We start from the raw sequence: 24469 nt of genomic DNA on the forward strand, positions 1-24469 counted from the left end.
CTTTCCTATCGCAAGATTTTCTATCGATGTCGGTTCGATGCAAATAGAACCTACGAGTCGAATCAAACTTTTACCGAGTTCTCTCTCTTTCTCTCTTCTCGTCTTTCATCGACCATATAATTAAATCGCGCAGTTGAATACGAAACGTGAGCCAATTTACGACGAACCGTCCGTGCGTGCGTGCGTGCGTGCGTGCGTGCGTGCGCGCGTGTAGCGGTGATAATGACAGCTCGGCTAGCACGAATCAATTAATCGTAGTTGACGCAGCGAAACCAAAGTGTCATTATCGACTGTAGACTAAAATAAAATGCTTTTGCAGATCGATTTGGATTCGGTTCATTTGTAAAATCGCCGAGTAAATAACGAACGAGAGATTCGCGATCAGTCCGATTTGTCTTGCGTAATTTGAGCTTGGCAAACAGATGCAATCTGCGCCGATTCAATGTCTTTATTGTATCCAGTTCCGTTGGAAATTTAAATTGCCGAAACGAGAAACGGGAAACGCGCGCGCTGTGCCAATGGGCTATCGAACGTTAATCGGCTTTATGGATTCTCTGTGTGCCACAGTTATCGATCCGAATAAAGTTTACAACAAATTTTATGCACATCAGCATATTCTCTTTAGAATATCTGCACAAATAGATGTTTTTAATGGATAAGTTAAAATATCTGTTGTATATAAACACAAACATATTTATTCTCAACAGAATATATTGATGTCGTTCATATTATATAAAGTACTGCGAGAAGCGTACATTTCCTCATAAATAATTATGATAAAGAAACGTAAATTATCAGAAACTTAATTACATCTTGATAATTACTCAGATAAATTTAATATTGACAGGAAGAGAAAGCTATAACGAATAATGTAGTCTTCTATAGAATCTTTATTTTGGAAATATTAATCACAAATTTTCTAATGCAGAGTTTTTTTCATCTTTTATAACATAATCGCGCGATCTATAACGTCTACAATGAAGAATGAGGTAAATCGGTAATCAATATTCCCGCGTATACTTTTATTCTCTATCAGTTTTCATAATAAGATTTATTTCTCGTATTTCGCGGTTATGAGAGATCCTTGCAATTTTAATTATACAGTTAGTGATAATGTTCCTACTTTTTATTATTGCGTTAACGCTGTGATAGAGCTTCTGCCTCGCGGAAATACGGCTACTAAATTCGCGAAAGCTGATAACGCTTAAAGGTCTTTAGATACGCGGAAGGAACGAACGCCAGCAAATTCCTTTGGGTAATTAGCGTGTTCGTAAGTAGTAGAATACCATGGGGATAGCGCGCGAGGTATAGGACACACACTTCGGTTGCATTTCCGTGATACGTGTATATACATAGTATGGAGTTTCCCCGTTTCTCTCTCTCTTCCTCTATTTCTCTCTATTTCTCTCTCTCTCTCTCTCTCTCTCTCTCTCTCTCTCTCTCTCTCTCTCTCCTCTTTCCTACTATCGTAGATATACGTGCACATACATCTGTGCACAAAGCATGCTTCTCTCGATTGGTAGCGAAACTGGGTCGGACTTCTTGCATGGTGTAGCGTGATTGCGCGAGATGTACATTTAACATTCCTCATTGACCCCCGCGTTAGTTGGTTCGATCGAATAACCCGTTACGAACCCCTTCGCTTCAGAGGCAGGAGGTGCCCGGCGCGGCGCGGCGCCGAAACGGTATCCAGACGCACGTCATGCAAAGGCCGCGGCGCCACCCCGACACGTTCGATTTTATTGCGATGATTCAGACACGTGGGGAGCATCGTCGAACGCGCTTTGAATAGTTCCATTGGCAGGTTGTAAAAAATACGAGTTACGAGTCCGTTTTACGTGCTGCTCTTACATGAATGGTTCCGGACGCGTCTGCATGGAGATTTAATGGTCCAGACACTCATATCGAACACAATGATGCCACCTTATGTATCCACACGTTTGATATCTTCGTTTAATATGCCTCCTTTTGCTCTTATTATTGCGCATTTAATTTTATCATTGCTAATTATTAAGAAATTTTTACTGTTTTAATATTCGACTATCAATAAGCGCCAAATATATAGCAACGGATGATTTTCGTATAAAAACAAATCATTTTCACTAACTTTTCACCGTCTTATTTGTTCAACTGCTCGTTTATTGTCCGTAGGCTCCCAATTTTGCGGTTAGATCCAATTAAAAATCACGAGGTCATTTATTTGCTCAAGGGATACAATCGAGCTTGAGGAAGGAAGGACGCGGGAGTGGGTGTAAATAATGGTCAAGCGGCCAGAAAGGTCGGCTTCTGCGAGAAAGGGTACGTGGCAAAGAGAAATTAAGGCAGCGGTTGCCAGAGTGTAATGAGTGCTAAAGCCGCACTGGCGTAAGAACCAGAGAAAATGCATAGAACCGCAAAATTTAAAACGTAACAAAATTGTAAATATAATAAAGATAGGAGAAATGGAGAAAACGCAAACGGCGAGAGACATTCATTTTATTCCATTTTCCAAACATATTATTTTATTATAAATATATATACATAACATATACATATATATTTTTTTATTACATGTAATTTATTTTTTTTTTTACGTATGCATGCTTAATATCTCATTAATACATCGTGATTTATTGATGCGGTATATAAGCGATTCATTTTATTTTCTTTTAAGCACTTGATGCAGTTTTATGGGTGCAGTTCTTACGGCTTTTTTTCTGATCAAACGCGGTATTATGGTATATTATCCGTCTAATTGCGCTCATTAATTATATCCGTTCTTGACTCCATTCGGTATGGAAGATTAATCTTTGAGTCCGCGCGGCGTACGTTCCTGCACCAGTGAGCGGGCAGAAAGGATGGATTAGTCACCTGCACTCAGGGCATGCGCTCGATAAGAGCTCTTCTAACGTTAACCTGCCGAGTGGTCGCCGCTACCGTTGCAATTGCCATTGCTCCCGGCATAGCCGCCATTTAGATTTCATTACGAACCTTAAACACGCGCTATTTACGAACCGGCAGATAAATATAAGGCCCGTCGCCGTATAGTTTGCTGTCTGGTAAAATACATATGTTTCAATGCGTCTTCCAACGACTTCATTGAGATTTATACATGAGATTGACCGTCGACGGTGAAAATTATTGTACATGATGACCGCGAACAGGGCGCTGTATCCCGACGTATCACGACACGACTATCAAGAATGTCGTTAAGTCGTTATGACATCGTTCTGACGAAAAAAAAGGAAGAAGAGGAAAGAAAGATTTGCGACGCTCCAAACGTGACCGTAAGTTTTAGGACAAGACGCTCTAAATTCGTAGAGAATTGCTGGACGAAGCTTTCGGGTAAATTAAGGATCGTACGTAAGAGACGTTTCTGGCCATCCTCAATGACGGTAATAACACTAACTTCTCGTCAACCTTCGTTGAGAAAACCCTCGAAGGATTCTCTTGCCCAACATGGCAGTATTTCGTGGGAACATCTTCAAGCGTCGTCCCGATGATGCCGTCCGTGAAGCGAAAGGAAGAACAATGAGATCATTTGCGAAAAGTGGATTGCCTGGTTGAATAGTGAATGATGATCGTGTTGTACTTGCCATGGTTTTGAACAATCAATTAATATTTCACTAACAATCGAGATGCTATTACTATTGCAATTGCCGAGTCTTTCCGAGCGCGAGTGGCCAGAGACTACTCATAGCCCAACAAAAGAAACGAAAAGCTCTTTGTCTGATCTCATCGGTTACTTCCCTTAACCAATCAGTCGTCCTCCGCTGGAAATCCAATACTTCGATACAATTAAATTTCCCAATATTTCGATATTCTTGCCGATAACGAACGGGACAGCGATTGAACCGAATCTTGAGAATGACGGTTTAAAAGATGCGCGGGCGAGGGCCGAGCGAAACGGAGTTCCTCTCCCGACGCCGACGAGGAAAACCGGCTGTGGCTTTGATGAGTCACAAAGAGAAGGGCACGCGTATTGCTGCGAAACGGAACGCGAATCTCAGTCGTCAACGACGGCTTCGTCCTCGGCGATGCCGTTTGTGACAGAGAGGGATTGTGCGCTATAGAGGTACACACAGAAAAATATAAACTACCTGCAAGTTAATATTACTTGATTCAAGTATTTGATAAGTTCATATATGAGCAAATCTACCATAAAGTCGTCATAAGTATCACATTTACTCAAAACATATTCTAGATCTTAGCAAGTTTAGTACTTGAAACAAGAATATTAAATTAATACGAACATTTTGTTTACTTACAATATAGAGTCCACGGAAGAGAAGCATATACTTCAATAAAGATATTACATTTTCTTGAGAGAAGTTTATCCGTTATTTGAATCAAGTAAAAATTTTATTCATCTAGAATAATCGTTTACTTCAAAAAAGAATTTGTATTCTCGATGATTACAATTAATATTATTTTTATTTTTTTAATTTTCTTTAATTCTTTAGTTCCTAAGTGGAATGTAGGTTAGGAGGTTTTCGTGCGCGGTGCGGAGGGGTAGTACTTACAGTTTAGAATATAAAAATTCCTGTCTTCAGGTGGACTTGAACCCGGTTCCTCGTGGTTATGAGTCTGACACTTTATCACTAGGCCACATCTCTGATTATATTCTTAGTGTTGCAGTATCTAGTTTTCACAGAAGTAATTTATTGATTTCAAGTATTTCATAATCTTACCTAAAGAATCAGTAAATATTCAAATCAAGCTTATGTAGCTTTTCTTAGATAAAGTTTACAGAATATACTTGAAATTAATGAATCACTTTCTGTCAAAACTAGATACTGCAGCACTAAAAATATAATCAGAGATGTGGCCTAGTGATAAAGTATCAGACTCATAACCACGAGGAACCGGGTTTCAAGTCCACCTGATGACAGGAATTTCAATATTCTAAACTGTACCCCTCCGGACCGCGCACGAAAACCTCCTAACCTAGAAGAATGTCGTTCTACAGCCAAGTATTTCATATTCTTACCTAAAAAATCAGTAATATTCAAATCAAGCTTATGTTGCTTTTCTTAGATAAAGTTTCGGAATATACTTGAAAGAAGAATAAATTCTTCTTTTAAGCACATGATGATAAGCTTTTCTAATACTTATGATGAGTATATTAAGAAACTAATATTAAGAAAATATTCTTTGTTAAAGAAAACTGTTACTCAAACCAAATAAAATAAAATGAGTAATTGCTTTTCTTGGCTATAGAACGATATTTTTCTGTGTGTACAGGAGGTTAGCTCAGGCGTGATCCAGCATAATGCGAGAGCAATTTGGTGAATGGAGTTAATTCAATAGAGGCCCTCGAGCACGCCTCCGGTACTCGGGGGGGCCTCTTCAGCGTCTGGTGAACGTTAACCTCCACCAGATACAGCTCTCCTACGCTGTCTGTCCGTTTTGCTCCGACTGACGCGACGTACGAATCCGCGGCTCTTGCAGGTTCATTTAAGTCTCACGCGGCCTGAATCGGGACGAATCCCGGTGAGAAGAAGAAACACCCGTTTAAGTCACAACAGCTTCTACTTGTAACGTATTTTTTCCCTCACCGACTAGTCAGCCAGTCTTTATGATTGCTTTCAAGTAACGAGCGGATTCAGAACGAATTTGAGATATAAGTGCGTTGTATATTTCTCTCTCAGGACACATATTTTCAATTACATATATATATATATATATATACTATACCGTAATAGTAAATATTAATTTTAAGCAAATTTCTAGTGTGTTTAAATTAAATATATAAGTTATTTTATTTAGCTCTTAAAAACATATAAGTATATATCTTATATAGATATAGATAAATCACTTTTCTCTCAGGTGTATTTTTATTTTTTTTCTATAATATTATATCTTCAATGTTTTATAAATTATCCCGATGCGATGATAGAAAATAAAAGATTCAAGCACGCGTAGATGTTCGAAATGCCTACGAATCAAGTAAAGAAAGAAAAATAACTTTTGAAGGGGCACGGAATCGTCCAGTCCACAGCTTGCTTTGCGAGGTTGCGTATATCCACGAACGAATAGATGATAAATTTACGACGGAAAATAAAACGAAGGCAAGAGAAATGAGAAAGATCTCCTCAGTCGCACAATGCGACTCGTTACTGACTCGGTTCCGTTCATTCTCTCTCTCTCTCTCTCTCCCTCCCTCCCTCGCCCCTCCCTCCTCCCTCCCACTCTTTCCTCGTTGCACTCGCAGCACACACGTGTTCTCGAGCTGTCTGCCAATCGAAAATCGTGTCGGCGATCAAATTGAATTTCCTACATTCACTTCTTTCTACTCGTTGAGAGCAGGGCGATCGAGAGTGGCTGAGGAAAAAATCTCACGGGATTTTCCGCGTTCGAGATGCGTGCGTTCGAGAAAGCAATCGCGCAGTAACTCCAACATCGCGCAGCCGTTCATCCGCTCGCATAATTGTTGCGCCACCGACAACGGATGTTTCTATGCGCAATGATGTTATCTCGATTAAATATCATAAAGAAATTAATAACGTGTGATATCAAAAATTCCACGCACCAATAATGAATAACAAAACGCCGCGTTGCTGTAACAATTTTTAATTATGTTGAACGTCAGTCTATCGGGGAGACACTTCGCGACGAACAAAAAGCCCCGTTATTTCCCAACGGAATAATAGCTTTCGTTTCCAGTTGAACGGCGGGCGAGTTGACGCGCGGATTGACCCTCGATTGTTTAAAAAAAAAAAGAGGAAAAAGAACCGAGAAAAAATACACTAAAATTGGCAATGCTGCGAAATGATCGGTCGCGTGTGTTCGCGTGGACGTCGCGTACCAGCCGCGACAACGTTGCCTGGGCGAATCCGTTTTCGCGCCCGGCTGTCCGCGGCAGATTTTTGGTGCGGATACGTTATGGGTCACTCCGGGTGGCGGACAGTTACGTCGACGTGGACAATCGATGTTAGCTATCAGTTGCAGTTTGCGCGGGGCGGTTATGCCCGGGACAATTGTTATTGACAAATCGTAATGTCGGTCATCAGTCATGACTATGACAGGGCACCTGCAGCGTCGTGCAGCGAACGGCGTGTTTATGCTCACGATGTGCGTATCTCCTGCACAAAGGCGATTTACACGACTCTGAAAGAATTTCGTCGCTGATGAAAATTTTTGCGTTCTCGCTATCGGGAAAGTTTCCATCGGCAACAAAAGGAGAAAAATACAATTTGTCCTAGTTATTAATTTTAGTATTACACCAATCGTTTTTTTACTTATGAAAAAGACAGATATTACACTATAATACCTGTCCACTTTATCCCTATAAATTATAAGCTCTTAATTCTTAAATTGTCACAAATCATACATAATTTAATCAGCCGATTATGCGGATTACGTGGATGTGTAATTTCTGTGTTACGCTTTTCATGCGCGTGATATTATTATTTTAATCTTGATTTAAATCGAGCTACTTTATCGTGTTTTGTACATCGACGCAACGAAAACAGAACGCATCACGAAATTAGTCGCGCAGGAAATTGTTTGTACGAAGAACACGCACATACCTGTCAGTGTCGTAAAAAAAGTGTGGAGGCACCTCAACGTCTAGATCATACTGGAACACGGAGATGCACGGGGAGAAAATGTGAGTTTTCCATTCCAGGCGTCTGACGAGCATTAATTACGGACAGCGCATACGGTGACGTCGACGCGTTATCGGCATTGTTATTCATGATCACTGGCGGGATCCTAGATGCGACAGACCGTAACATCCAGAACGCCATAGGTGGTCCTGGTTTCTGAATGCTGCGACGACCTCCTGACACTTACGATTAGCGAATGTCTGCGGCGTTTCCCCAGTTAGACACGTTACACACTTTATTATCATCTCGAACTGACAGTCAGCGGTATTTGATAAACGACGATGAAGTCGACCTTCTAATTCATGTGTGATTATCCATACTATACGTATATATACAGCTGTATAACAGCTGATTATATCCAATTTGTTGTAATGAGGATGGCACTTCAGTTTTTATCAGATTATTTCTATCGTTTGAGCAGACCGTTTTAAAATTTCCACTTTTCTGCGCGCGAAAATTATTTTCCGCAAAAATGAGAAATAATTTTCAGTCAAATATATCTTCGTTAAGCGGTAAAATATTAAAATGGGTATCTCTTTTTCCAATTTATTATTTTTACGCACGTGAGACTTGTGTAGATTTATGCACAATGGAAAATTGCGCTTTGAGCTTGATGTGATAATTCTGATACATTAAAAGTCACATACATAATTTTAATATATTAAAGTCAATATTTATCGCGCGTTGTAATGCATGCATATTTAACGTACGTATCGTGGATTACGGTGCGAGTTCTCACACAGGAGGTGCTCGAGTAAAATTATTGCCGTCAGACTTAGAAAGGGGATGATAGGAATACTCTAGTGTGTTCTAAGTAAATCGGGCAATTCACTGGTGAAACGATCGTTCTGACACTTAAAAGACCATTAAGAACTTGATCACTAGTTGTCATTCGTGAAAATTTATAATGTAATATAACGAACGTTACTTACAATACAAAATTTATTTCCCGAGTAAAAATTTTATATGAAGATGTAAAGTTAAGTAACAGGTGATTTATTTCCATATAATTCAGTTCGAAAAAGAAAAATAAAAATCGTTTTCAGTTATTTGTAATTTGTAATTTGGAAATCGACGCTCTGATATTTTTCTCAAGTGAAAATATTCTGTAAATTAATTTAAAAATTTATGCGTAAAGAAAATATCGAGAAATATTTCGCACACATTCATGCAAATGTGAAATTACATTATTTATGCAAACCTATACGAGCATATAGCGCTCCGAACCTTACGTACATTGCGAGCTGGTTCGTATTAAATTTATATGGTTCAGAGAGCAACTCTGATAATCCACGTTCGAAACCGAAATTACGCGGAATATAACGTAGCGGAGGTTGGCGTTCAGTTTCGAATTATCGACCATTCTCGGGCGCATCGATAGAATCCATTGTTGGCTTGCACTCAAAGTGGAAGCGACATTCGCGGAGACGAGCGGAAGATTTTGGGCGATGAACGGATGGACATTCGGAATCGTGTACGAGCTTAGACTAACCCGCTCCTCTGTCGAAATGACCCCCGCTCTCTCGAGTCGAGGTTCGATGTGGCTTTCGGGGGGGACGAGATATCGCATTATTCCCGACTGAATGGGGTAAATCAGGGTCTCGTAGAGTTCCAACGTGGAATCGGCGGTTCTCTCGGATCGCTGATGTCGAGAGGATGAGGGTTAGCTGGCGGCAGCGGCTGCCTTGGGAATTCAATTATACCTACGGAACAATGGCACCCGCGCTGGTAATGAAGGGACCGTCGCCGGGAGGTCATCAGATTACGTGGTATTTACAATATATAAGCCGGATGGTTGGCGGATGAAGAGAGTTCCTGGCGGCATTTCTTTCTCGCAGTCCGACTCGCGTCCCCTTCCACGAAGCGCCGCATAAAGAGTTAATTCGTAAGACGGAGGTGGATTAGCGTCAATTTCTTAGATAGCTGTATGCGGAGAAAGCGGTTCATATCGCACAGAGTCACTTCAGCACTTTCCTCCGCTGTGACCACGTCTTTCATTGCGCGATTTCGCGCGCATGCCGCTAATTAAAGATATGCATTCCATTTCGTCCCGCTACGTCGACGTCGATGTAGTTTCTATCCGAGTTATTTATCGCAATGAACAAGTAGATAATCTTGCTTTGACTCACACCCGGGAACAATTCCTCCGTGAATTTACATCGATAAACGCGACGCGCGCGTTACGACGCAACCCATTCGGTGCACTCTATACGCTGTAGCGCTGCAAATTGGATGAAATGGTAGCTGCGCGAACGCGCTACTCGTCGAGACCGTGTTACGCGATAACTCTTGACATTAACGTTGGTTTACGGCGGGTATTCGTTTGGGCAAACGCCTGAATAAATATCGGCTTAGCGCGAACGAGGTAGAGAAAATGTTGCGGAGCGGAAATATTTAGTCGTCTTTGACCAGGCCGGAGAGAGCGAGAGGGATTCGTAATTACGTTAAGGGTGAGAGAAAGCATGGGGGATAGTCTAACGGTCCTGGGTCTCTCGCTCGATCGACCATGCGTTTAGAACCGGGAATGGATTCTATCAATAACCTCTTTAAAACGGGCTAAATTCATCATCCGCCCTGTATTCGGCGGCCGTTCGCGTTCGTTTTCTACATTTCCTTTTCGTCCTTCGAAAGGAAGTTGCGACCGGGTTGCCATTCCCGCGCGAGGGGTTGCGGCGACACCCAAGCAAACCGATCCGAAGTAAATTATCGATCGTAACCCTTTGATATGTAAGGAAAATTGAAAAGACACAAAGTTGTAAAAGCAACATTGTATTTTTATTCCGTGCTATTCAATTGTCGTATCTTAATTTGTTATTCCTTTCCGCGTTTCAATTACGAAGGCTAATCAGTTCCTTTGTCTGTGCCTAACGTCGTCAAGCAGTTGAAACACGCGAATGATTTATCCTCATTTCTCATTCGCGACGCAGTCGTGTATATTTTTCTCTTCTTGTCGTGCACGACAACGAGAAAGAAAAATATTTCTTTCGTACGGTATTTATGTGCGTTCTGTGAAATATGTTTAAAATATTCAGGACTTGTTTAGTGGAGAGTATTACCGCAACAAAAGAAATACAGAACGCTGTCGCTGCGACTCTCTCCTCTTTGTGCGTTGTTGAAGACCTGGGGATTGGAATTAACATGGGATCCGGAGTGCGTTTCCACTGAGGGAGAATCGGGTGTCTCGTTAATATGGATTTCACTAACGATCCGACTAATTTGTACGCTCTTTTTCATTCGGAAAGGTATCCCTCCGTAAAATAGTAAACGAGACGAAAATGCTGAAAAGACGTTGCAAGGACAAAGGATGCAACGAGGGATCAGTGTCCGCTGTACATCGACTGTGGATCCGCTCATCCGTGGAGAGCCTAGTGGTCGACTCAGCATACATTTGCATGTGAATGACCAGAAAGATGCTTAGATATTACGGATATGTCCCCTATGCGGCTCTTCTATTAGGCAGGTAGACGAGATAACGTCCGATGTCAAAAATATGAGGACAATTAGGTCACGAGAGGGGGAGAAAACATCTTGACGGGACGACAGCACGTGTCATTGCACCCTCGAGACATATTGATTAGCTATCTGATCCGACACATACATGGACTGCATTCCCAATCAAAAAGTTCCACAGCGATTTTAATAAATTTTATAAATGGAATTGGGACTATTAGGATATATAGTCTTATAGTTTGTGTATAAATTGTTAGAAAACTCGTTAAATCATTATTGATTAATTCAACTCTGAAAACTAGCGCGAAAGAAAAGACATCTTCAAAAACCATAATAAAGTGTGATACTAAAACATCACTAAATTTTTTAAAGAAAAATATCGTAAAAAACGCTTTGTCTTATTTTTTTCAATCTTTGCTTTTTCATAATTTTATATGTAGGAGGAATGTTCTTTCTATATAAAGATACAATATTAATATAATTTCCTTGAGTTTTTAATGCGTTATCGCGCTTTATTCTAATTGTAAATTGGAGAGGTTACCGCTCTATCGATCGCTCTTGTACCAACTAGACGATGACACGATGGACACGACAAAGTCAAAACCTGGAATCGCGTAACTTGGACCGTCGATTAGGCGATCCGTACACGTCTGCATCGAGTCGTTTCCCCTCGTTAAGGAATGTAGGTGGATGAGAGGGCGAAGATGGCGTGCGGATTGCGGAAGCAGTCGCGAGCGTTTTCGCGCTTCGCAGCCGCAGCAGTTCGGAGTTGCCATTCGGAGCACGTAGATTGCTAACCTAACTTGTTTAGCGGTTTTAGCGGTATTTGATTAGTTGAGTGAATTTCCGAACTGTTTCAGACCGCCGCCCGTTCACTTGGGCGGGCTGGAAATCGGACGAGGACAAACCTTCGGTGAATTCGATAGATACACGGAGATATCGGTGACGCGTCTCTCTTGTAAAGTAAAATCGTTCACCGCCGGGAGGAGCCAGGAGATGTATTTCTACGTTATATTTTAGAACGTAATATTATCGAACGGAATTGGCTTACCTTGCGAGTAGTTCATGTCCTTCTTTCATGTACCTCGATAGTCACTCCTTGTCGGAGTCGCGGTTATACAGGGACAAATCTTCACCTGGAATAAGCGAATAATTGAATTAGAAATGTAAAAAACTGAGAATAGCTTATTAAATTTAGAGATGATTAAAATTAGAGTGAAATCGATACATGTGAAAAATCATACATGATTTTAATATAACTTTGAACGTATAAGGCACGACAGAGCAAAAAAATAAAGTTTCCAAACAATTTTATTTGTACACATAAAGAGAGAGTGCTTCATCGACGATCACAAAACTAGAATACGACATGTAGTACATACGTTGATTCGATCGTAGGTAATCGTACGTCTCTCTCTCGCGCGGCGCGGTATAACATAGGAATTCTCGGTATTCGAATTATATTCAGGCGTTACTATGGTTGACGACGTTGGATCAAAGATAATATTGGTTCGCAGTCAGAAAATGGATCGAGTGTTATATCCGTGTTCGAAGTTCGCTCTTCGCGACCGCAGCGATTTCGAGGACGATAGCCGAACGTGAAATAAAGAGGATATTCGGCGGCGGTGGCGGCGACGGCGACGACGACGCTGACCCTCGCGAGTAAATTAGTTCCGGAAACTATTTCCAAGCCGGTTTAACGTCCGACGTATAACCAGCAATCCCTCGTACGTAAGCTCGGAAACTCCCCTCGCCCATAATGCCGCCGAGCACATTCTGAAAACGTATAACTGAGGCAATCCTTTTTTGACGATGGCGAACGAAACGTTGCGTGATTTAAATGAGATATCAGTCGTAACGTTCTTCTTTATTGTTCGAAGACGGCCGAATTTAATTAACGTTATCTTAGCTTAGAAGATATAATTTTACATTAATTTTTTTTAACAAAAATTATAAATGTGCGAAAATGTGACGATATCGGCGTAAACATAGATTACACGCAGTTATCGACTAAATAACGCTGGAATATTGCTTCCCTTTTCAACGATTGGAAATCAAGGGGAGGGGTGGTTACGTAGAACCGCCAAAGTCCGTTAGCAGCCTGCAATATACGAGGACTTATTACATAACTGAGCCAATTTTACCGCAAACGGTTTGTCCATCTGGCGAACTAATTAGCAACTTGCTATACAGAACAGTGCGGGCGCTCTAATAACGGTACGCGTATCGGCCGCGTTTTATTCGACGTATACGTAAGCCATAACACACTTGTAATTTCCTCCTAACACCCAGCGTTAATTGCGTTACCGATTTATACGACCGATAATAATCCTTTCGCGTTACTCTTTACTGTTGATTCGTAGCGCTCCGCAGCGGAAAATACGCGAGTAGACCGCACGATTGATACGACCGCTATTTCCAAATTATCCATAATTATATTGCGCGTTGAACCGTGAATGCGCCTTATTAGCAAACATCCTGGCAATGTGAGTCAGCAAAGTAACTTGGAATACCTCTTGAATATCGCAGAATTAATTGCAACATCTCGTCAAACTTTCGCGAGACGTTAATAAATCATATTCGTTGCCGTCGAGTAATAGTTTAGTTTCGGGATTGTAGGTCTGAGAAAATTTCAACAATTAACGCGCAAATATAAAAGAAAAAATTCGCGATAAAACTCGACGTTCGATAATAGATTTAAAAGCTTTATGAGCAGTTCACTTACGTTCTATTATTTCTTTCGAGAACTCGGGGTTACAGGTAGAAGATGAGAGTTAAAAAATGTATGTTAACGTGGAAGAAAATATCGCAATTCTTCGGAAAATATCACGATTCTTTGCGATAAAGTAAATTCGTCCAGCATGTCTATTTGGGGATATTTATTCATCGTGACGGATTTCGCTTATCGCGCGATTGCGCGCGGGGAGGGAGAAACAATTAAAGTAAAGTGGCCAAAGTTTTCTCAGCAAATATCACTTACGAAAATACAATCGAGACTCGTCGCAATCGAAGGATGCATTGTGGGACCGTGGAAAATGGCGGTCGGAAATAATCGGATAATGTCGCTCGCGCTAGGACGTCGGGATGAGATGGGGTAGTCGGGGAAAACGGGAAAATAAGAGAAGGGAAAGACACTCACGGATACGATTCGATACGCTTAAGATAAATTGATACGAGATGGATTATGAACGAAATATATATACGGCTGTTATGAAGCACGACGAATTGGTCAACCATTTGGAAGTAACAGTCGATGAAGGAAGCAAGGACTGCTGTTAGGAGATTAATTTTGCTTTGAAAGATGTATAGATATATACGATGTGTAGAATATTGTTTCCAAAAAGAATCTTGAAGCTTTGAAAAAAATTTAGAAAGAAAATATTTTCTTTCACGCGAGGATATTTTAGAATACAGCAGAAATGATTAATTACACGTAAGAAGTAGCAGCATTTTTTGTAGGAGCATTTATTCAAAAAACATTATCTGTTTAATATTGCCGCAGAAGCGAAAGAACGAAATGCAAATTTAAATTTCTAGTAGTACAATTCTAGTAGTACAATTTTGATTATATTAATTTAAACATTAGCCAGACGACGCTACACACTGTCGCGCGAGAACGTTCCATCCGAGAATGAGCATTTCAAAGATCGAATAAGGGAATATCTCGCGCGAGAAATTTCGCCGAAGGTGCGGATCGATCAATTTTCATGAATCTTCGAGAGGCAGCGAGTTTCGAAGGTACTTGCGAAATGAATTCACGGAAGACGGGTGGGATTCTTTATCGGGTTGGCTATTCCCAGCAGTATATGGGCGAATAAGGTCCGACCATTTGCAGAATAAAAGGTCCGGGAGAGGGGTAACGTCAGGGAGGGGTAACGTCAGGTATGTATCGGTACAACCCGATAGAGCCAATGCACATCGCGCGCCCGCTGACGTGCGACCGAGGGATAAATTGAATTATCATAAAGAAATTGCGTCCGAATATTTCATCCGGTTTGTACGTTGAACGCCGGCTAGTAGATGAGAAGGCGTCGATAGCTTTTCCAATATCGTCGCGAGCCGCACCGGGCGCCTGGGCACCGGGAATTTTAAGAATGGAGACTTTTCCTTCGGTACCTCTCGGCACACGGACGTGCACAAACACGCGCTCTAAATCCTATACGTACGATATTTACACTCCTGCGAGGAGCCGGCGGAAGAATCGCGAAGGAGAAAAAGAGAAATCGGTTTGCACTTCGAATCTTTATCACAATGTCAATTGTCTGCACCGTTTCTCGGAACGAGAATGTACAGGTTGAAAAACTGTCCTGAACAAGTAAAGTCAATTTAGTCGTAAGTATTCTTGAATCTGTTCCGACTTCACTTTAACCATACACGCACGCGTGGCAAGCATGATCTGGAAATTCGGAAATTTATCGTCGACGAATCTACTGGATTTATCTTATTCCTCGATTGGAATCCTAAATTCTTTGCTCGAACTAGTTGTAAAATTTTAATAATAATGAATTAGCTTATATTTATTTCAGATTAGATCGTAAAAGATTTAATCGTCGTTAATAAATTCGAAGAATTACGATGCTACAAATGCAATAACTGACAGATGTAAATTTGCATGAATTGAATTGATACCATCCTAGTGTATATTCATATATAACCGCATATGATATGTATTCGGATACCTCGGCATATCGATATATCGCTTAATTTTAACTACATGAACGGCGTATATAATGTAAGCCCAATATCCTAGGACCTGCATACAAGCGGACGCCATACGTTGCAGCCTGAGCACGGGCATCAAATACCCGACACCGCCATTATACGCTCATTTCAGGTTAATACTCGACTGATGCTGCTACATCAATCTAACGACTGACGGTGTCGGACATTAAAGTTGGCCGCCGTTGAGGGCTACATTGCCGAACGCATTGTCGGTCTTTACAAGATTACCGCGCAAAGTAAACGAGAAATATTGTCTAATCGAAATGTCGAAACTACATCAAAAATAAAATGAAATGATGTTTATTCGCGTCATTTATAGAATCTTTTTCCTAAGAAGATTTTAAATCTTTTAGGTATTAATATCCTACGTTTTGTGCCGTGCACTGGAGATGTGAATTAATATTCTAATTGACTTTTATGTCGATACAATTGAATTTTATGTCAATAATCATTATTTTGCCTTTTTATCTCTTCGCCATATTCCAGAATTGATGCAAAAATAACGACATTTTCAGGCAATTAAAATTAAATCTTATTGTTACATTCTAACTCTTGTATTCTCCTTACAATTGAATTAAAATGACATTAAAATGCGAAATATAAATTGAACGATAATAAATCATTGAATATTCATACATATATTCTGCTGCAACTATAACAATTGCTAACGAGATAATCTAGTAGCACATACAGTTTCCATAAGCTTCCTCTTGTATTGGCATTGTGACGCTGCAGCGGACAGACTGGATACAAACTCGCTAGGAAAAAGGAAAAAAAATTAGAGTGAGTTCAAAGGTCGTCTCGTAAACGAGTCATTTCGAAGCCTCTTTCCCCCGTTGTCGGCGTTTCTCTCCGTGCATTGCCGCGAGCTCGCCACCGAGGAAATAACTGCAAGTCGTAAAGTCTCGTAAACCGCCCCTTCGAAAGTCGCCGCCGCCGCTGCGCCGCCGCCACTGCCGCCAAGCCTCACCGCTGCGAACGCCTCGTGTACACCCGCGCTCGTAATTCGTAATTTAATTTCAGAATCCGCCGACTTGGCCGGCGAAGTTAGCGTGTGGCTGCGTGGCACATGTGTGCGAGAACGTGAGTCACTGCCGGGTGCAAAAACCGGGCGAATCGTTAAGTAGCCGCGCACCCACGAAATCGCGTACGAGCAAATGTCACGTGTGTATGTGGGTGTGTAGGTGTAGTATGGGGCCGGGCGCGTATATCGGGAAGCGTCATGAACCCTCCGGGGGAGCGCCAAGGGGATGCGAGTTGCATCCAATTCATCATCGCTCACCCTTTGTGTCGCTCGCGCCGGCGACGCGGTTGTCCCGTCGGATTGCGCGAACGGGAGAAAGTAAATTCGTCACGGTATATACGATTTGTATCGCCGTCTCTCGCAATTCGCGCGAGTGATTTCTTAAGGAATCTCGTCCGCGATTTAATGCACAGGGATTTCATATTGCTATAACGATGACACTTTTGTCTGAGTAGTTGGGTTCTCAAGATTTATCTATCCAAGTCTCGCAAGTTAGCAATCACAAAGAGCAAGTCTGTTGGAGACAGACAATATAGTGATTGTTTGAAAGAAAAGGATTTGCAAGTTGTGCAAGCGATTAATTAAGAATACAGACACGTAACGATGTATCTTGTCATTTTTCTTATTATGCAGAAATATGATTTGGAATTTAATTGGCCGAATTTTTCATCTTAAAAATTATAATATTGTAAGTAATGATTTTCCATTAAATCATCGCTAAAATAACATTAGTTGCAAATAAAAAAAATCGATTTTTGTTAAAGAATTTATACAAAATATGTTTAACAAATTAAATACAATTCTTGTCAATTTGTGTACAAGAATTTAATTGATCAACAATTACGTAGTAATTATGCGCGAATCCTCGAATTATATTTATACATAGGTATATAGAATTATATTATCGGATTAGCGTTTTGCTGTTTTATCAAACGCACCATGTTGCCGTTTTATTATTAATATTGCAATGGACCTGCCGCGTTAACTAGTTGGTCCAGATTTCGTAAACTTATTAGGGGTTTGCTGCGGATGCAGCTTTATTATCTCATTCGGTTTAGGGCGCGCGGGTGTACCGAAAGGCATACCTGATTAAGAATGCACCCTTCTAACGGTGTCCATGACCCGCGGTTAGGGCTGGTGACATTAATAGCAAGCGCCGCCGACGATCCAACCCCAAGGCTTACCGACGTCTTATATTTAATTCAACGCCGCCGCTAATTCACTCCAGCGCATATTCAATTATTTTAGGATACGCGGAATGTAACGTCTTTATTGTTAGAATTTTCGCTTTATCACGGCCAGAACAGTGGCGAGTGAAAGCTCATTTGTCACGATGTAACGATGTGTCAACAAGCTGATTAAATTAAATGTTAGCGTGCCTCATATTAACGTTGCAGCGTCAATCCTTCAAGGAAAGGATTCTCTTAATTTTCATTATCGCGATGATTAAAATTCAGGAAACTTTTCAATATTTTTAATGATTGTAGGAAAGTAACAATTATTAATCCATTTATTTAAAGGATAAGGGGATAAGATATTAAACAGGCATGAAATAAGTGTGTTGACTTACGCGCTTCTGTCTTACGCAACATATCACATATCATACAAGCTTATAAGCCTGCGATATCTTATCACGCATCACTGGCGTCATTAACGTTATTTCGTTTGTTACCAGGTTTGAACCTTGAAATAAGCGGCAACATATATCGCGGCGAGTATATTGCAACGGTTGAGCAATGGAGTACCGTGCTGTGTCACCGAGCACGGGAATGATCGCCGATATTTTTCTCGCCGAGATTATCCCTTCAGGGGTGGCTCGTTTTTTACGCGTCGCAACTCGTCGATCTTACCCCTCCCTCCCTCCCCTTCCCCGAAAATAAGCACGTATCGCACGTGGAAGAAGAACGAGAGCGGGAAGAGAAGATGGTGGGAATGGAAGGGCCCAAAAAGAGGATTACGCTCACCATTTCGGTCGCTCTGTAAGGTAGCCCCCTCCCCGTCTTTTCTTTGCGCTTGCCTTCCCGACACAAATGCTTTCCCTTTGTATTCGCCCCAACTCGATATCGTTTCGCTGGCGCCTTCCACTTCGCAGCGATTTCCAGACGGCGCGAAGAAGTGTCTGGCGGAATACTAATTCAGGATCGCAAATTTACAGCTTCTTAATTTCGTAGGCAGCTTTATAAAACGAACTGGGCGCGCGGTGGTCCGGCATGCCGAACCGAAACGTAACGACTTCGGTATCCGCTTCCTCGCTTCCTTCCTCCGCGCTATTACGCTCAATCTCTCGCGCTTTCGTTCCTTTTGCTTCCTCTCTCTCTCCTTAACCCCTTTCCTCACTCCTTTCTCCGTCCATTTTTTCTCCCTTCTACAGAATACTAATCGTACGGCTCTGGAATAATCAAAGTCGTGCTGGGGAAGCGTGACTGGGGAAGCCGAAGCGTTCACCAAGCGGACGAAGCATCGGCTTTCCTGCTCGCGACATCCCCCTCTTTACTTACAATTTCGCATTTGTGATTCTCGCCGCTGCAACTGAAATCTCTTTCAGAGACATTAATGCCACTGAAGAGTAATTCGCATATAATGTGGTAATTATATTATTATCCCTAACTGAATTGATCATTGTGCTCGTGAAGAAACGGGAGAATCATATTCTGCCAAAAATACGAGCGTATATTACGAGCGTATATTATGTACTTACGTATATGCACTCACGTTATATGTATAAATTCGTATGCGAGAGTAGTACGTTCATACATCACCGTCAGAGAATTATGCACTCTCAAATGCCGCAATAGTTGAGGCGAATAAACGCATTAACATTTTCAAAGTGGAGATATCGTGGAAGCTTCCATTTTTCTATTCGTCCGCTTTTCCGTGGGCGGATACGGCTCGCCCGCCGAGAAACGAACAAAATTTCAGTCGCTAGCATTACCGAGGAGAAACGATTCCGCCGCTCTCGCTCAATTATTTCAGGGCACTCGCGGGTACATGCGTACGTTACGGAGTGATGGATGACGCGCTCAGAAACCTTCCCGTCGCCGTCTCGCGCCCCCTCAGGCCGGCTCACTCACACCCTCCGCCGCCGCGCGCCGTACCCTTGCGTGACTCTCCCGCCACGGGGGATGCCGCTTGAATAATTACCCCCACGGCGCACTAAACCCGCGTCTGACTACGTGAAATCCGAGCACTGAATTCGCCAGACCACGTCTGCCGTACTTTAAGGCCGTGCCTCGCTGGTACTTTAAGGGCGAGTCTCTAATTAATACGCGCCGACCGTGCCGGCTGCTGACCAGTTTCGCAAATTTTGCCGCGTTTCGCCGAAATGTAAATCGTTTCTTTGGACGTCGAGGGCTTCGTTAATCAAAGGCGAATGCCTGATCTGCTCCGCCAAGAGCGAACGGTTTCTGAAACGTCACGACGATTAAATGGAAAACGAAAGGGAAATGCGGGTTTATGGACCTTACGAGAAGATCGTAATTTTTGCTGATAACGTAATAACATCACTAAAATTAATAATATAACTGTTATGTCTCATTGTTGAAGATATCATTGTATAAATATTAATGGAATTATTTGTTCTTCACTAAGATTATACATCAAACACATCATAATTATAATTATGCGATTGAAATGTCAGAAGCCTAAATCAGATTCATTTGATAACTGTAATTTCTGTTCAAGTTTTAGGGTGATCGCAAGGGGTTTCATAACGGAGGGCTGTATATACATGGCGATCAAAGCAATCGGTATCGCGGTGTCCTCGGCTATACCAGGGGTGCTCGTAACTGGAAATTCGATTTTGTGTGGGAGCCTTTTTTTCAATCAGTGTTATCGGCCAGTTCGGCAATTTCATCATCAAAGGGTGAATGAGGAGGGGGAGCGTGGTAGCGAGTAAGGGTGAGAGACAGGTGTAGAGAAGGAGACAGAGCCGCGCGGGATAAAACACACGCGGGTTGACGTCAAGCGATTCAGCTCTTGCCTCCTCTTTCGTCGGGGTTGAAAAAGGACTGGCGACGGTTTAGCGGAGGGCTGCAACCTTCTAGACTCGAAGTCTCGGCACGTCGCCGATGAATGGTCTGACGAGACTCTGCGAGACTTTGCGAGACAATCACTGGGGAAATCTGGGGCCCTGCTGATCTACCCTTCGTCCTCGACTACCTCTCTCTCCTCTTCGCCTTCTCTTATTCCGTTTCTCTCCCTCTTTCTCCATTTTGTCCTTCGTGCGACGCGTCCCGCGACTTCGTCTTGCACCCTTTCATTTCCCGGGACACCGTTGTCTCTGTCTCCCCCGACTCGGTCTCACGTGTATGGCAGCGGTGACATTTAATCGTACGAACGAGTCGCGATTAAATTTCTCGCTTGCGCTGGAAGATCTCCCGAGTTACTGGCCCCAAGGTGCGACGCGACCTTTCTAAAGAAAATTGCTACGAGTGTATATACTTTGACGAACGACTTTAGGAACTATTAAGCTAAAAATGTTGGTGGGATCTAGGGTGACAGGTTACTGCGGACTGAACGTCTTTATATCTTGGAAATACGAATAAAATTTTATTCGCGCAGGTCGCCGCGTTCGATTTATCTATTTTTTTATTTCGAATTCTGCTTTACGCCGGCTATCAATAAAATAAATATGTGACTCACGTATATATTTACATATTTACATAAGCGGACGTTTAGCAAAGACGGTGCCCTTTGCATTTCCACGCGCCGCTCTCCCGCAATTCATCGTCCTAACAACGTATTCCTTTTCGTTCGAGGGTAAGCCAGGGTGCTACCCTACTCTCTAATTCTCATTGATTCTCCGGCTAGCTAGTCGCTGAGGCGGAAAATTAAAACTCTGGTTTCCTTGATCACGCCACGTCGAAATAAACAGAACACACGACGCGACTCGTAAATAGATACTTTTTCTTTCTTTGCCGATAAAACGTCCCGCGTATCTACTTCCTTCTACTCTCGTGGAATACTTTGGTCGGGATTCGAGACGTTTCTGAACATCCTGAATCGCTGAATTTGCTTCTAAATAAAACCGTGGAAAGCTTGAGAGTAACACAAGTGCCCGATTAGATTGCGTTTAGAGTTCAGGATTGCGTGATATCGATCCTTTAAATGTGCATTACAAATAATATATATTTCAACAAAATAATGCTATTATTAATACGGGTTTCGTATTTCAGCCAAAAATTTCGCTTGAACATATGCAAAGTTAATTTCATCGAAATTATTTATCGAGGATTTAAAGTTCAGAAATATTTCAAGTTAAGCGGAATATATTTAACATGTCTTTCAATACAAAATGTTTTATTTAATCAATCGATTTGTTGCACACATTTTATGCTATATTCATCAAATATTTTCACTTCGTATAAAATTGAATATATCCATCGTATACCTTTATATACAGTATCTAACCTATTCGTCGATACAATTGATTTCACTGTTCATTTCCTCTACTTACAAAAAAAGAACGCTCGAAAACGTTCCGCCACGGAGCAGTCTTCCGTATTCCGGTAACGTCGATAATGAGTGCAATTAGCACGCCTAGGCGATGAGGCAACCGCGTGAACAACCGACTCGATTATCGAGTACGCTCGTTCAACTTGTTTCACGCTTTGCGAGTCGAGGCTATCGGGAAATGAGCCATTCATGCCGTGCGGTTGTAAGAAGAGAAAGGTAGAAAACGGTGGTCCCGCTTAACATCTTCATCGTCATAAAGGTATCTTCACAATAGCGTAATGACCGATCACGCGATATTTATTCATTGATTGACGAAAGTGACGCGAGCAGTGACAATTTGAAGGGAAGACAATGCGTTCGCCCTTATCTCGCTACTTTTCCACCTATTTTTCTTTCTTCTCCTCGTCCTCGTCCGTCTTTACAAGTACCGTAATCCGACACTGCGGTTTGACTGCCTGCAAACCTGAGTGAGAATCTACAGGCCTTCCGCGAAGGTATCCTCTTCCATGGACCACGTCGTTACGCAAGCATCAAGTATCCCTTCGAACGAATTTTCGAGGAAAATACCTCGACCGTCAGCTTCGCATACAACGACGACGTTGGCTGGGACGTTGAAGGAAGAAGATTGGATCGGAACAAACACAAGAAAAGTATATAATTGTGTGTCGAAGGATATAGACTTGAGGAAATGCCGATGAGTTTGTGAATCAACATCAATTTAGGAGATCGATACGTGTTTTATTCTTGCGTTATATTTTTCTTATGTTAACTTGAATAAGAAATCAGACACCATAAAATTTCAAATTAAAATACTTCATTGAATTCTCGATTTTCTTGCTGTGCAATTTGCATGCAAATCGACGTTACATAGTTGTTTCAATAATCATAGATTATACACTACGTTTTCGGATGCCAACCACTTGCCGGACGATCGATGTTTGTTTCGACGAAACGATGCAAGCCATTACTGTTAAGCTCCTCCCAGGTGAAATGCACTTTAACGTTGCGACGCAGCGACCCTTTTTGCAGCACTACGGATAGGACAAAAGGGAAAGAAACGAACGATGTAGAAAATAAAAGAAGGGACTGGAGAGAGTGCCGGTAAAGTAAGGCAAGGTGTATGTATTTCGCATACTCTGTACATGCGTCGTGACAACAAAGAAAATTAAGAACTTGCAGCAATAAATCAGTTTGTGGAATATGAATGGAGAAACGCAAAAATTTATCCGCGGCATGATGAAAATTTTTTAGAGTAATTTTATTCGTCTTTGAAAGGTTAAAAAAAAAATTATTTAACGTGAGAAAATGATAACGAGGGCAGCTACAACTGTTAACATAGCTAAACTTCAGTCCATTTTTCATGTTTTGAGGTCTGTCGAATGGTTGCACTACTGTGTCTGTACATTTTCTCCCAAAATCCTTCTCCTTTGTGCTCTATAACACACTTCCGCGCCTCTCCATCCCTCGGGGCATTTTGCAGCAAAGAAATATGAGAGCGTTTGTAACATGGCGATCGAGGTAACTCTACAATTTTTATACATAAAATCGTAAACCTTCCTTGTTTGCGGATATCCTGAATATTTATTCTTCTTTGTTCTACGCTTTTGTTTCCGTTTCCACTATGAACTTCCTTTGGCAAGTCTCTGCGCGATGTGGATTTGACTTTTCAAGAATGTCGATAGAGAACTAAAATCAACTGGCAAAGGAATCGACATCTAAGATATTGCACTGTTCTTTGAGTTCTACTAGTGATTTATTGCAAGAGATTTCCTCTGTGCCGTGTGATCTTATATTTTAAATAAAACTTAAATAGACTAATCGCGTGATGGAAAATCAGCGAGCGACTAAAAAAAATCAACTTCATTTACATATTATAAATAATATTCTATGTATAATATATATATATATATTATTAAAAATGTGTGTGTGTGTGTGTGTGTGTGTGTGTGTGTGTGTGTGTGTGTGTCATATACAAGTATATTATAAAATAATCTCGAGGATATCTTCAATAGGTGTTTAAAAGATTGATAACAATAAATGCAAACATAAACTGAAAACGAATAAAATGTTTTTCAACAAATATTACAACCGATGGACTATTTCTTCCGATACGTCCAGTCAGTACATCTTATTCGGATTGCGCAGAATATTCGGTCCAGGATAACAAATCGGTCGAATTGGAGATATATATATATATATATATATATATCTCCAATTCGACCGATTTGTT

General features: G+C 41.5%; 1 protein-coding gene across 5 annotated transcripts in view; it reads right to left on the bottom strand.

The window, feature by feature from the left end:
• LOC112454350 (teneurin-m) overlaps positions 1 to 24469 on the bottom strand; it is a 516441-nt gene that overhangs the window by 351894 nt on the left and 140078 nt on the right. For all 5 annotated transcript variants that reach the window (XM_025015682.1, XM_025015686.1, XM_025015685.1 and 2 more), the window contains exon 2: positions 12091 to 12175. In XM_025015682.1, coding sequence (XP_024871450.1) covers positions 12091 to 12106 — 16 coding nt within the window. In that variant the 5' untranslated portion in view covers positions 12107 to 12175. The remainder of the gene's footprint in view (positions 1 to 12090; positions 12176 to 24469) is intronic.

The sequence above is a fragment of the Temnothorax curvispinosus genome, unplaced genomic scaffold, assembly GCF_003070985.1.
Source record: "Temnothorax curvispinosus isolate PA1 unplaced genomic scaffold, ASM307098v1 QBEX01005011.1, whole genome shotgun sequence".
In the NCBI taxonomy this organism is placed as follows: Eukaryota; Metazoa; Arthropoda; class Insecta; order Hymenoptera; family Formicidae; genus Temnothorax; species Temnothorax curvispinosus.